The sequence below is a fragment of the Cheilinus undulatus genome, linkage group 5 (assembly GCF_018320785.1).
Source record: "Cheilinus undulatus linkage group 5, ASM1832078v1, whole genome shotgun sequence".
NCBI classification, from domain to species: Eukaryota; Metazoa; Chordata; class Actinopteri; order Labriformes; family Labridae; genus Cheilinus; species Cheilinus undulatus.
The window spans coordinates 46,902,603-46,918,314 of NC_054869.1; the positions used below are offsets into that span (position 1 = coordinate 46,902,603).

The 15,712-nt window shown below is 39.4% G+C and overlaps 1 protein-coding gene across 1 annotated transcript in view; it reads left to right on the forward strand.

The window, feature by feature from the left end:
- cux2b (cut-like homeobox 2b) overlaps positions 1–15,712 on the forward strand; it is a 161,298-nt gene that overhangs the window by 127,761 nt on the left and 17,825 nt on the right. Inside the window, exons 5-10 of the mRNA XM_041788433.1 lie at positions 6,163–6,303; positions 6,598–6,757; positions 7,210–7,289; positions 7,501–7,567; positions 14,524–14,572; positions 15,264–15,368. Of these exons, the coding sequence (XP_041644367.1) occupies positions 6,163–6,303; positions 6,598–6,757; positions 7,210–7,289; positions 7,501–7,567; positions 14,524–14,572; positions 15,264–15,368 (602 nt within the window). The remainder of the gene's footprint in view (positions 1–6,162; positions 6,304–6,597; positions 6,758–7,209; positions 7,290–7,500; positions 7,568–14,523; positions 14,573–15,263; positions 15,369–15,712) is intronic.

The window sequence follows — 15,712 nt, forward strand, 5'->3', positions numbered from 1 at the left end:
AATCGATGCAATAAGTGTTTAAAAGCAGTTAAAAGTATCACAAATAATTCCAACATTACAACCCAATAATAGTTAGCCAAGATGCTAGAGCCAGTGCTACATATCCAACTCACATGTGTTGATAACTGATGAGGGCCCATTCCCTGGGTTTTTCAGGGGCCCAGTAAAATCTGTGTGCAGGCCTGGTCATGATTATGTTGACTGATATTTAGAGCTCATTGAGAAACAGGATTACTTTTCAGTTTTACAGCATCTGCATAGCATGCATTTTTCAAACTTTACATTCTTGTCACAGCAAAGTTATAAATACTATAAAAAAACAAGCAATAATCAAAATAAGAGAAAAGAATATATCAGATAATTAATATAAATGATTATGAAATCAAATAAAATTCAAATGAAAGAAATTTTTAAATAAAATAATTTTGAAATAGTGGTGATACAATCTTTTGCCAGCAGCAGGTGGCTGTCAACATGAGTCTAGTTCTAGTTTCCTGCCCGTTAAAGGGAAGGTTTTCCTTGCCATTGTCAAGTCAGGTACAGGAGCATATGCTGGTTTCGTCACTTGGCCAGATCAACCTTGGTCCTGTACTCCTCTGACCTCCTGATGGCCATCCTCAAGGCCTGCACCAGGCCCATGCCCCATCTCTCCAGCTATCCTCCCAGTGGCCTTCTCCACAACACATGCTGCTGGCCCCGGCATCTGGACCTGCCCACCGGGTCCGGGGTACCCAGTATGTGGTGAGCTGGATCAGGCCTGGGAGCATGTGCCTGGTGCCCGTAAAAATGCAGCTGCCATTCCCGTTTCAGGCAGCTGACCCTTCCCAGCCTCACTCTCTGAGCATGTCAGCATTAGATACACGGTTTTGACAATGATACTCAAAGATGCACCGAAGAGAAATTGTCACAATGGAGTCTAGTCAGCACCTGTGGCCATCAGCCAGCATTCAGGCTTCGTAAGAGTGTAGTTAGACCAGGAAGACCATGCTCAGATACCGAGAACACCACTCTGTCTTGCTCAGCGAACCCATTTTCCCGTGCGTGAGTTTGAGTCTGCAGTTGAGCTCAGCCTCGCCACTGTAACGAGGCTAATTACGGCTAGTGCTAAGATCGTGGTGATTAGCGTAGGGTCTTTATTATTATAAATCAAGGGGTACAGTCTAGACCTGCCCTCTTTGTGAGGGGTCTTGAGATAATTTTGGATATGAATTGCTGTATGCAAATTTAGATTGATTATTTGAAAATACAATGAAACATTTACCAAAAAGGGCATAACTATGGCCTAAATAAGCACAACACAGCATGTGCCAAAGTCATCCTTTTTATTTACTTTTGATTCGCTTAATATTTTATAAATAATGGAACTTTTGTTCTGACTTGGTTGTGAATGCAATGTTCTTTAAGTTTTTAACTAGAGGTAATTTCTGTCACTGTGTGTCTAACTGTTCTGCAAAAGCAGCTAGCTGTTTGTGTCTGAATGCTGCTAGCGTGGCAGTCATAGCTGGGAGTTTTTTAAGACTCAAAGACAGTTACATGAACTGCATTTATGATTCATTCCATGCAAATATGAACCCTGCTCATGCTCTCTCTGTCAGGCTGCTTTACACACTATCATGCTCACTCATACACAAACTCCTGCTCTTTCACCTCACCTCTGCTTGTAATTTGACAGTTTTTTTTTAAAGAAATCAAAGATTTAATTTTTGGTAATTGTCTTATCTTTGTCATGGGAGAAAGGTTGTTGAACATGTTCTGCCTGATGTTATATTTTTTAAATTAACACTGTGTTGGCATTAAGCTCTTTTAAAACTTTTCTGTATGTCTGACTGCTGAGTTCCTGTGTTGTAGGGGATCTCTCATCAAAGTTATAAGTGACAGAGAGGATGATTAAAGGAATGAAAATATGACTAAAGTTGTAATAAATCATAATTACCCTCTAATAGCAGGCAGCTTTTAATTGTGGGTGAACGCTGTAAATTCTTCAGAGCTAGATCTGTGTAAGACAGGGGACATGAGTCATTCCATGTCCTGTGATTTATTTGTTTAGACTCATCAGTGACATCCAAACATCCACCATAAATAAGATAGGGAAGGAATAAAACTGACTTTGGACCACAACGGTCCATTGCTCTGTGGTCAGAAATCCTCCTGTCAGATGAAAGCAAACTTTGCATTTCATTTGGAAACCAAAGTCCAAGTCTGAAGGAATAACGGAAAGGCACAGAATCCAAGTCCAGTGTGAAGAAGTTTCGGTGCTTCAAGGTGCCATGTCATCTGCTGGTGTTGGTCCACTGTGCTTTATCAGGTCCAGAGTTAACGCTGTTGTCAACCAGGAGATTTAAGAGCATTTCATGGTTCTGTCTGCTGACCAGCTTTAAGGAGATGCTGGTTTCCTTTGCCAGTATAGGCACCTGCCCACAGTGCCAGTAACTGGCTGATTGCCTCTATGCCAAAATGCACTGATGCAATAATTTGTTGTGAACAAATACACAAGATGAGGAACTTAATCGCACATTAAATCACAATTGCATTGTTGGGGAAATAAATGACAATGAGATTATATTCCAAATTCACTCAGAAAGAGCCAAATATTAAATAACAGTCCCAATATTAGGGGGGAAAAAGAAAGTGCAATTAGATGATATTCCCAAATTGTTCAGCCCTAAAAAAATTCCCTGACCAAGTATTGGCATAAGTGAATATACTTTTCAGGAACGATTAATTTTATCTAATCCTTTGGATTTTTGACTTTCATAAGCCGTGATCATCAAGATGAAAACAAAAGCAGGTTTGAATTATTTCCTTGAAGACCCTGTAAAGTGAAATCCAAACTTTGTGTCTTAACATACTAGATATGTTGGAATAAGGCTGCTTTAAACAGGTGAAAACACTGAGATCTATGAGAGATCTTTCCTGGCTGGGTTTTATTTTTAGCAGGGCAAATGCAGGAGCCCATGATGTCATCAGTCCCTTTGGGAAGTTACCCCGCCCCCCCAACGCTACAATGATATAAAATCACTGAGCAGTACATCTAAGTACAATCTGTTGTCAGCTAATGTCACTGCCTTCATTGACAGTTAACAATGTTTTGGTTCATTGTGAGGTAGATTTCCCAAATGTGTCAGCTATGGTTCCCTGTGGATCATTAAGGCTGTGTCCGAAACCACTCCCTATTTACTATATAGTGCACTATATAGTGAATACGCCATTTTGTAGTTGTGTCCGAATTCTGTGTGAGCATTGTTATTCACTATATAGTGCACTCATTCTTTCCCACATTGCATTTTGAAAAGTAGTGAACAGCCGATGGTCACTAGCCCAGCAATATTTACCATCATGCATGGCGGTTGCTGCTCTCAAACATAACGGATGAACATGAGAAGCACAGGAACACATATAAAAACTTTTTTTTCATATCCTTGTTTGTTTGTTGGTTTTAACCTGAGTATATAATCTGTAAGAAAATGTTAAGGATTCAAAACAGAGTAACCTTTCCCCCTTTTAGGATTACAAAACATGAACCCATCATCTTTATGCAAAAATAAGTTACAATACACACAAAAATTTATATTATTTAGCCATTTAGAACATAAACTTTTTTAATCTATAATTATTTTTAATTTTTTGTGAAAATACGCTACATTTTGTATCAGTTAAAAGTGAAATTCTACTGTTAATGTTGATCCTCAGCCGTTGTCATGGAAATCTACGAGCCGTTGTTGCTAAACGTTTTAATTGTGCGATGGTGATGACATCATTGCCCGCGACCGGCATAGTGTCCGAAACTGTTTTGTGTATTTACAGTGAGTCCACTACATAGTCCACTATTATGCAGCTCACTATATAGTTGATTCAGACACAGCCTAAAAGTATCATAATGGAGGAATTAGTACCAGAAAACAGTAAATACTATCCTGAACTTCTGTCTCTCTACTCTGGCACAGAGCCAGAAAGCTGGGCTCTAATCAGAAGATTTTTTTTAAATTTGAGAGGATCGTATTTCTCCTCAGTGGGCGTGGCTTCAGATCATTCAACGGACACGCCCACATCATCCTAGAGTGGACAGCCTAGATTTTCATGATTTGGAAGTTTAATTTTATAAACTTAGAGAGGTTTTTTTTTGACTGAAACTTGGCCTGATGCTTCATAATACAGTACCCTGTCATACAACAAACCTAAAATACACATATTTTTTATCACTTTAAAGGGACTTTAATGTGTAATGATTCTGAAATATCTGAAAATTTCAATTCTTGACTTGAGTTGGATAAAATTAATTCTTTGACAATACTCTATTTTTTGACATATCTGTTTCATGTGATGAGAGTAATGTGATTCACCTGTTAAAAACATCTTTATTAGTACCCCACATTAGTAACAGGAGAGTGAGCAGTCAGCTTACCTTTTGATTTCCTCTTCACTTCCAGGTTTCAGTGAGTAGATTTCTACTCAGAGCAGCTCTAAAACAGCTTACGTTTTTCCTATTAGCTGTGTCAATTAGCAGCCCTTTTTCTAAAGTTATCAGCAGTCTTTCTGGACTCTCCTTCAGTAACTGTAGATCCCAGGCCCTCAGAGAGATCCCCTGCTGCTCTACTTTGACGGGGGTTAATTTTGTATACAGACTTAAGTTATATCCCTTCACTTTAAATTTGACTTTACTTTACTCCCCTGCCACTGATTGATAATCCTGGCTTGTCCATGTGTGAGAGATCCCTTACTATAATCTCTGTCCTTTGATCATTAAAAGTTGAAAGGATATATGGGAAAGAGGCTGATAAAGTGATTTCTGTGACAGTGGGTCGATGGAATAGCAGTGCTTTAAGTCATCCTGTTTGTCTTAGAAGAGCTGTGCTCTTAATAGTGATGTCCCTTGTGACTGATGCAATATCTCCACAGCTGGTGTAACAATGAATGCAGACAATGTTTGACTGTAAACGGTCCTGGGAAAAATAGCTCAATCAATTAAATGGCCCAAAATGTTTGTCTGATGAAAATGTAGATATGGCGAGCTGCAATGCGTTGCCACGATTTCAACAAATTGCACAGTGCAGAAGTTTTGGCTCTCTGATGAGCATTTATTTTTGTGACCTGCCGGCTCCGAGTTTGCATTCTCTTTGTGGCGTCTGGCAAAGTTTAAACGTCTGTGGCTCAAACTTCATATGAAAAGTCACTTCAGTCAGTGCCCTTACTGAAGAAGGGATCCAATTGGGTTCCTCACAGAAGTCTAAGATGAGTGGATGAAAGCTGTGGGAGAAAAGTTTGTGCAGCAAAGCAGCGATTTTCCTCCTCTTTTAGAGTTTTGAAGCGCTGCGGTGTGTGTGCATATGTGTGTGAGTGCGTGAGTGCATGTGAGTGCGCGTGGCTCTACATCTCGCCTCCCCCCTTGTCAAGGAGCTCCCCTGAGCTTCCCTCTCTGTGCTTTGGCACTAGAAGTCACCTCCTTTGGTGTTCGGCAGGCAGGTACACAACAGGAGCAGCTCTCTCTCTCTGAGCTGTTGAACTTTTCGGGAGGGGAAGAAAGGGAAGAGGAAGATTAAAAACAGCCCTGTGATGTGGAGTGCCGAGCTGCCTCCTGAGAATTCCTGGCATAATAATTTAAATGATCAAATGATACAGAGGAGACTTGTTAGCTGAGAAACAGCCTCCTAGTTGGCCCCATGGGCCCGGTGCTGCCGCGCATGCATTGCAAAACAGCTCCTCTGTTGTGCTAAAGAATCCCGCTTTTTTTTTTTCACCCCCTTTTCAGGAGAAGACTTTTTCTACACTTTGCCTAGGTGTATACTTGGAACTTAAGACTTTGTCGTATATTTATGGCAATCTTTTTGTCTCCTTTGTCATTCATCAGCACGTGAGATGATTCATTAGACATGATATCTGTACATGTGAAGGTTGGAAAAACACTTGTGTCATTAGGTCCAGCCTGTGAAATTTTCAAAGGCGTCTGAGTGTGGAAAGTCTCAGAGTCACTCTTTGGAAAGAAGTCTCGGTGGAATAGTCTTCTCTCTCTCTGTTGAAACTGCGATGTAGAAAACTCTGTAATGTGCCATAGCGGCAGCACGCTCTGTAAAACAGCTATTTTGCTTTTTTTGAAAAGTAGCGGCGTATGGATATCACGTGAATGTAAGTTCTTTCTACAGAGATTTGTTTGTTTCTGGTTTACAGATCCAGCTCCTGTGCTGGAGGCCTCACACACCCTGGAGGGAAGGCTGCAGCAGCTTCAGAGTTCGGTTCCAGACAGTGAGACCCTGGTGCGAGAGATTAGCGGGCACTGGAAAAAACACCTGGAGTGCCTTGAAAAGACAGGTCAGACCAAGAATATCTTCAGTCCTGCTTGAATAATATATTTTTTGTTATGCAAAAGCAACATTACTTCTACTCTGCTTGTTTTAAAGCACTGGCAAGTTTATTTTTGACTGGGTCCCACCTACGTAAATACAAGTGACAGGACTTTTATGACAAAAGTTGTTATTAATACCAGTTAACATAAGATGACTCAGATGACGTTGAAGACGTCATGCCAGCCTCTTTTTTCAGCCTTGATTTTCAAATCTAGAGGAACTATGGAAAGATGCAATAAAGTATTTTCCTTGCCAGCAGAGCCCTCAGAGGACGGTCCAGCAGTCTCAGGGGCAATAGCAACAGACCAGGCCCAGGATTCTGCCTCTCCAGCCTCACTGATGAGCCCCAACACCACACCGTCTCCTGGGGCCCCAGGCTCCCCACAGCAGAACCACCAGAACCAAGCTGAGGGCCGAGGGTGAGAATCTTTAAAACAGTCTGAGACTCTGACTGACAATTTTCCCACATCAAAGACAAAAAACACTCCTCATACTTCCTACAGTGCAGAACAAGCATCTGTTGCATTTCATTTTTGTCAGTAACTCACTGACTAAACATGGCATGCATTTGAAGCTTGTCAAGTGTGACCCTAAAACTTTGTGAACTATTACCAGAAGAGGACTTTATCATTAGGCAGAGGTCGGCAAATGTCTCTCATAGTCTCCCATCTAGGATTAGCAGCTATGCATAATAGGCCAACTAGAAAATAAAGTATTTACCACGACGGCTAAGTGCAAAACACAGTAGACATATATGTGCTTGATCTCCAATCAAGTTTAATTTCTTAAAGAGTTTAAACTTTAAGTCTGAATGTATGATTAATAGAAGTGAGGTTATGTTTCAGTGAAGGTCTGACATTTCTTCTCACAGGGAGGAAGAGGAGAGTGTCAGTGTAAGTTCAGCTGATGGACTCTCAGAGGCTCAGGAGAAGATCAAGCTTCTGCATTCATGTAAGTTCTTTAAACACATGCATTTATTCAGTTTCACCTGTTTTAGAGCTAATATGTATTAGTGCTGTATGGTGGTGTGCTAAAACACAGTCTGCCTTGTTTAAACTTGGTTGACAGGTCATAGCCAGCATGTTTTTGTACTTTGGGGAAGTTAAGCTGTGTTTTAAGATTTTTTAAAGTAAATATCTCACTTTTTATGTTTGCCCCACAGCTTTGAACACTGCCCAGACAGAGCTGCTAGACCTGCGGTGTAAATACAGCCAGGAGATGGCCAACAAGTAAGAATCTGACCCTAAAATCTGAGTTTACATTGCCACATACTTCTTTCACCCCACCCTTTTTCTACTTCTCTGTTCCTGTTGGTTTCACGCTGCTGCCTCTGTTGTTGGACTCACTGGTCCTCCTACTGCACAGTGGTGGACAAAGTATACTACTTCATTACTTGAGTTAGAGCATAGATACTCCTGGACAAATATTACTCCCATAAAAGTGAAAGTTGTTCAGTCAATTTATTACTTAAGTTTAAGTATAGGGGTGTTTGATTTAAAAAAAAAAAAAGTATGCAATGCTGGTGAGAGATAAACGATTCTTCTGTATTGCCACTTTATAAGAAAATTGACAATAAAGAAATCTTGAATCTTGAATACTTAAAAAAAAATCTTACAGCCCTGAATTGGCACAATACATGAGTAGAGATAAGAATACATGTGTGTAAGATACAGACCAACGCATTAGAATGAAAATGATACCAATAATTCTTAATTTCATAAAGTTCAAATATGGGTGAAGATAAGGTCGTGGGTTGTCAGGTGGGGAATTTTCATCCTTATCTTTCATAGCTGTCATTAACTAAACTAAAATACTCAGAGGTGGAAAAAGTACATGACTATTGTTCTCAAGTAATAGTACAGTTTCTCTGGTTAAAATTTATTTAAGTAAAAGTAAAAAATATAGAGCATTCAAAGTACTGTGCTGAGCTACAGAGGAGTTGCACAGTAAAATATGATATTTCCTTATTGGCAAGAACAGCAAGACAATAGATCTTCAACCATGTTGTTAAGGTAAAGTCACACCTCTATAATGAAGTAAAATACACAGAAAAATGTATAGTGTTAGTTTAACTCACATAGAATTCCATCTAACACAATAAAACGTTTTACATATAGTTCAACCACACGTTTGAGAGTGTTAAATATTTTACAATATGACAGAGCTGCAGTAACTCCTGAAAATTTGTGGTAAGATAGGTCTCCCCTGACAAGAACAAAGCAGAGAGTCATTTTCATATTAAGGCAGTTCTTACTGGTGGAAAATATGCACTATGCATCTTTGAAGAGTACCTGAAGTTGCAGGCAGAAACTCTAACTCAGAGGATAACTTCACTCATGGTGCAGATGTGTCTCGTATCAAAAACAACAGTCCACGAGAAACATGAGCAAAGGAACCTCAGCAGGGATCACTGTACAACAGGCAACATCCAAACGCAACTTAGCACTCTATCCCAGGGCATGGTGGGGAATTTTGCCCACACATCCCCCCAGATTTGAGATGGCAGTGGGCAGAGCTTAGATTAATTGACTTTTTACAGAGTTTAAATAACACTGGGGGCTCAACACTGATCTGATTTCAGAGTTTGTACGTTAGCACCTCACTGGTTCTAATCCTGGTTGAACAGGGCCTTTCTGTGTGGACTTAGCATGTTCTCCTCCTTGTATGATGCCTCTCTCTAGGGTACTTCAGCTTCCTCCGACCATCCAGAAACATGTTTGTTAGGTTAATATGTGAATCTAAATTGTTGTAGGTGTGAATATGGGCATGCCTGCTTGAATGTCTTTCTATTAGTGCTGGAAAATTAATCGATTTTCTGTTTTAATCTTGATTTTGTCATCTCATGATCACTGAAACTATACAGTAGAGAATAAACTCTTACAGTGCAGCATGTTTTTTTTTTTGTCCAGGCATGTGGTAAATGTTTTAGCTTCTTGTGTTGTGTTTTGGCCATGAAAGGTCTTTTTATTTACTTTTTGTTCATTTACATATCATAATTTTTATGTCTTTTTGTTGTTCCACTCGTTTATTTATCATTTCTTGCTTGTTGAAAGTCTTAAAGTTTGATAAATGCATGTGATGCAGATGGAGTAAAATCAGTGAGTAATGACGGCTGTGATTGGCTCCAGCCTCTCACGACCCCTGATCAGGACATGTGCAGATGATGGGTGGATGGATGATTTCAGAGTAAAAGCAGTGATAAGAGCATCCATAGAACTGTGGGGAAAGTACCATATTTTTTCTTTCAAACATAGTTTAATAAAAGTAATGTTTCTCTCCAGAATTATACTCTAGTAATGCATGAATAGTTGAGAAATATGCTGTAGTACAGTACTTCAGTGAATTTACATTGTCTACTGTACTACTACTGGTACTATGTGAAGTGCTGAAGCCATTTCTGTTTATTTTACCTACATAAACTCATGTCCAGTGTAGAGTGTAAGAATGCCATTGCTAAGGCTCCGAGTGAGAGTGACTCAGCCACTAATGCAGGTCGATGAGAGAGGTCTGTGTTTGCCTTCACTGGCAGCTGGGCCTTGACAGCCCTCAAGAAGAATTGCTCCATTTAAAGATTGCTTCAGAAAACACTCTACCTTGTCCTGGTCTTTGAGCGCAATGTATCCACCGCACGCCTGAAATGAATCTGAGCTTGTATGAAGGATGTCGATAGGCATTCAAAGTAAACACTCCTTTGTTTGGGTTGTGCTCCAGAGCACAGTCAGCCACTGCTAATGGATTTTCTCCCAGGCTTAATCCATGGCACAATTGAACTAATGTTTCTAGACCCACTGCCATCTATTTCGTTGGACTGGACACATTTTCAACTTTCACCATATGAAGTACAAGTTTGAAAGACGATCTCTTTCATCGGTTTTCCCATGCCTCTCTGTGTGTTGTCCTGGGGAAATTATTCTAAGCTGACAGTAGCACTACTGACCCCAAATCTTCAGCTGCGGCCAGTTATCCCTCCTTGACCCCGAGTCTGCGTACACCTGTACATCCCCTATTACTCTCACTGACTGTTTCCTCAGTGTTGATAAGAAAGACAATTTGTCTGCTTCGGCTTGAGTAGCTGAGCAGGTAATCAATACAAAACATTTTCTGTACTGCACAAGTTCATTAAACGTGGAGCTGACACCTGTTAGTGTTTACTGTCAGCACGGCGCCATCTATCCTGGCCTTATTGATGGATCCAGGCATGGCCAAGACCCTCTGAAACCAGCCTTGTACCACACGACAGTGATGATCACTGATGCAAAGAATAGCTTTAACCCAAGACAGTCTTAATATGTGTCACATTCCTGTCACTCCAGAATAAAGATGTTGTCTTCCACCAATTTACATTATTTATTTTATTAATATTTTATTAATAATTACAGTGCCTATTAAAAGTATTTACCCCCTTTGATGTTTGCTTTTTTTTATCAATTTTATCAATCAGTCATGGTCAATATTTTTTTGACTTTCTGACAAATTACAAAAACAAAGAAACCTCTTTAATGTCAAAGCAAACAGATCTCTACAAAGTTTAGGTAGAATTTAAATATAAATTTGTAAGGTAAAATAAGTAAATGCTTAAATAGCCCCTCCTGAATAAGACTGTCCTTCAGATTTTGCTTTTTTTTTTTTTTTTTTTTTTTTTTGCCGCATTCATTTTACCCTCTATCTTTACAAGCCTCCCGGGGCCCGGCTGCCAAGAAGCAACCCAACAGCATGATGCTGCCACCACCGGGCTTCACAGTTGGGATGATTATTTCGTGGTGATATCTGCTAAACATAGCATCTTGTCTGAGTGGCTTCCATCCACTGACTTATTCTTTTCAGTAACTTTCTCTGTGAGTTGTTTGGAGTGTTCTTTTGTCTTGGTGTAATGGTAGCCAGGGATACTGATTAACATGTGACTGGACCTTCCAGACCTTATTCTAAACTCATTTGAGATACATTCACTGCACTCAGGTGATCCCCATTTTACTAGTTGTGAGACTGCTAGCACCAGTTGGCTGGACCTCTGTTGAATCAGGTCAGTTACTTTAAAGGGGGTGAACATTTGTACATTTATATATTTTGTATATAACTGACATTACTATATAGTAATCTGTTTTTACTTTGACATCGACTTTTTATAGATTTTTTTTTGTTGTTGTCAAAAAGCCAAATTATATTGACCATGGTTGATTTATTAAATCAATAAAAGGGTAAAACATCCAAGGGGTGAATTCTTTTTTAAAGGCTCTGTAAGTTTTCTATTACCCTGCACCCTGCTGTGGCCCAGTGACTGCTGTTAAGAGCAAACATAAAAGAAAATTAAGGTTAACTGAATTTAATATAATTAATTAGTATTGATTGAAGGGTTTAAAAGTTTTCCCCTGAACATTTTCTTTTGTGGATTAAAAAAAAACTTGTGTCCCAAAACTTGAGAAACCATGTGCTTATTTAAATCAATCACAGCATCCTTGTTAATTCATCACTATGTACCTTTTGAAACCCATATCCCCTGTGTGGGAAAGGAAACTGTTGAACATCAAACAAACCTCATGAATAATCCTGCTGAGCTTATGTTTAAATTAGACTACTCTGATTGTTAGATGTATGGAAGCAAGTTGGAGTTCAGAGATAAGGAGTAGTACATAAACTGCATCCCTTGGGCTACGGCAACAACCGAGGATAAAAAGATCATGTCATTAGCACTGCTTCTAAGTTTCTTGCAAATGTGTCTTTTACTCAAGAAATATGTCTGACCATAACAATTTAAAAGTTCAGTTTGTTTTGAAAATGCCACAGGGAGATGTTGAATCATCTTAATCAGACTGAAAGTATGTAGATTGTGCTGCTGTTGAACTTTACTTTTTTACTCTGATAGAAGTTTCTCTACTTTTCAGTGTCCCCTCATTTATTTCTCATTTTACGAACATCTCAGACTTTAATGAGTAATTATTTCTGATGTCATGGCTAGTCTAGGTACAAGTAATAAAATATGCCCTTTGTAAAAGGTACAAATGATTTATTTTTAGTAGTTTAAGCTACCAGAATAAATGTAATGGTTAAAAAATGACAGTTATGGTACAGTGCCATATTCACCCCCTTGGATATTTTACTCTTTTATTGATTCATACTCAATGTAATTTGAATTTTTACCCCCTCCCAGTCAATATTTAGTAGGTTCACCTTTGGCTGCACTCAGTCAGGCTTGTACATCTGGACACTGCAGTTCTACTCCATTCCTCTTTGTAGAACTGCTCTGTCAGGTTGTTTTGCTGATAAATAAATCTTCTCCAGGGCTGTAGTTCTCTTGCACATTGGATAAGATTGTCCTTTAGGATTTCCTTATATTTTGCTGCATTCATTTTACCCTCTTCAAGCCCTCCAGGGCTGGCTGCTGAGAGGCATCCCCACAGCATGAAGCTGCCACCACCAGACTTCTAAGTGAGGATGGTGTCTGCCAAACATAGCGTATTGTCTGATGGCTGAAAGCACAATTTTGGTCTCATCAGACCAAAGAACTTTCTTCCACTTGACCATAGAGTCTCCCCACATGCCTTTTGGCAGACTCTGGTAATTTAATAAGTTCTCTTCGAGAGTGATCACTTTAGAGAGGATGAATACTCATGCAATCACTTACTTAACCTCACATATTTTGATTTAAATTACTTTGTATAAATCTGTTTTGGCTTTGTAATCCAATTAGGTTCATACCTTAGGTTCGTACCTTTGACAGTTTCTCTGCTGCCTTCCTCAGAAGTGTCACGTGATGTTGCAATGACGTGTCTGGTCAGCTAATTTATTTATTTTGATTTGGCTTTGACATCAAATAGGTTTTTTTTCTTTTTGTCAAAAAAGCCAACTAATATTCACCACGATCAATTTATAACATCAGTAAAAGGGTTAAACTTTTTGTAGGCACTGCATCATGAGCTAGTGGACTGTCAAAGTGAATTTCTGTCACCAAATCCATCTCATTTAAATTTCCTTTTGGAAAATGTTTGAAGTTTGGAGTTTGGGACCATTGGTTCTTATTCATACATTCCTAAGATTTTAAGTAAATTGATTCTTAAGAAGCTGTTCTAAAACAACATTTTTAGAACAACATTTTTCCTAATTAGCAGAGACTGCCTTGAGACTGTAGGACCGTGTGCACAGAAGTCCCAAAAGATAGATCCAACACGTAAAACCATTTAGCTAAAGATTTGCCTGAATTGCTAAGCAGCCTTTTTAAAGATGTTGGCTGCAGGTCAAAGGGGGCAGATGCTGTGGGGTAAACTAAGCCGGTGGTTCAACCTACATGCATTTTTAGAATTTAGTTTTATCTTTATGTGACTAAATGAAACTGGATCCTCACCACTGTTATGCAGTTTTTTGTTTAACTCCCCAAGATTATGCTGACAGTTCTTCTTATTTGGAAAAGTACCCTTACTTGACAAAAAAATTGAAAAATAGACAATTAAACTAAATATTAAGCCTTACTTGGTTGACTATGAGTTGGTTAAGGTAGCCTTAAAAAACTGAATATGACTGTCTTAAGAGGTAAATGTATTATGAAATAATTTTTTAAACAGGATTTTTAAAAAATATATTGGTTGCATTAAAAATTTAATGAATAGAATGGTTGATTTACCCTGAGATTGCTCATTATACCCATCAGATCAGCGTGCCCCTTTAGCCTGGGGAAAGTTGAGCCAGAGGAAGAATTTTTCTCCAGTCATGTTTTCTTAAAGTCCTTTTGTCACAGATGAAGCCCTGTATTTTTAGTTGACAACATCCCTCATTATAAGTGATTGATTTTAATGTACTTTTGCCCCATTTAGAGCCACAAAAGAAAGAACTACTGCATCTTATCTTAGCCAACTCTCCCCTGTGCAGTTTGTAATCTCTCATTTTGTGCAAAAGTAAAAACTGTAGTTTCTATTTACCTATATTTGATTTTATTTTTCATTGATTATTTAATGCCATGGTTCAGGGTTCACCTCACTTTATTTAGTTCCTAAAATTGCAGGGAATTAGGAAAATGAAAATGAATATCTTCATAGTAAATGGCGTAGAAGCAGGGATCTATAAACATTTTGCTGTAGGTGTAAAATTACCTAAATGACAGGCGTTCTCTGTGTTTTTTAATGTTTGCTGTGCAGTGGAGAGCACGAGTGTCACCTCAGTAATCCTGTGGTTTTCTGTTTGGGTTTGTGTGTAACAGGGCAAAGGAGGTCGACGCCATCATGGCTAATCTCGAGAAAGCAAACCAGGTGAGTTCTGTCTTCCTCTGCGCTTCTCTGATGAGGTGCTTCTTCTTTAAGGTAATGATTCCTGTAATCAAGCCTTGACTTTAATTAGACACCCTCCGTCCTGTCCCCCCCACACATCCCACTTCTACCTCACCTCCCCTGAGTGTGTGATTAGCGTGTGTAAACCTGAGTCCCTGTCAGTGGGCGCACTTTGGCAGCACGGCTTCACTCAGCAGAGAACAGCCGACTGCCAAGTGTTACAGATGCGGGAGAACTGAATGCTGGGGTTCTTAGTTATGTCGCTGCCTTGATTGCTTCCTATCCTGGTGATTCCTCTTTTCTTCTGCTCCTTTCTTCTCCCCTCTGCTCTTCTCTCTCTGATGCTCTTTTTCTTTTCTCTGCTGCTCTCTTCCAGCAGCTCCTGGATAAATGTTCTCGAAATGAATCATTAATTAGCAGGCCGGGTGTGACAGAGCAGGTAAACAGTTTGGGAAATAAAGTGGGCTGACTAAACAGCCCCCTCAGCAGAATAAAGCTGTAGCTGCGCTCGCTTGCTTGGGCCCCTGTTCGGGTTTTCACTCAGCTCTAATATTTCAGAGCAAGGGCGGCTTCTTTGATTTATGTATATGCTCTCACCTTGATCATCTCATTAGCCAATTGATGTGGCTGCTGTATGAAAACTGTAATGCTGTGGTACCATGTCTGTGCGCAGAGAGCTGAAGTGGCCCAGAGGGAAGTGGAGCGGCTAAAGGAGCAGTTAGCTAGTGGCCAGAATCCCAACACGAGCAACTGCCATCCGGCTGAAGGCACAAGCAGGGTAAGGATAATGTGTCCCCATCTGTGACATGCTTTTTCTGTTTTTGGCCACTAAAGGCAGTGCTGGAATGTAACTAACCAGGGTGAATAGTGGTAAAATGGGAGAAGGCATCTGAAGAGGAAAAAGACTTAATACAGATGGAGGGCATCACTTAAATCCACAATTACAGATGTTGAATAGAATGACAGTGTTTTTGTGTACAAAATAAGCTTTTAAAAATCTAGTCTGCTTTATTCTAATATCTAAAATGAGATGTAGATGTGTATCAAAAATACTATTAATCAAGTAAATGCATTTTAGTTTAGTCACAATTTAGTCATTTCTATCCTTTTTAGTTTTAGTCT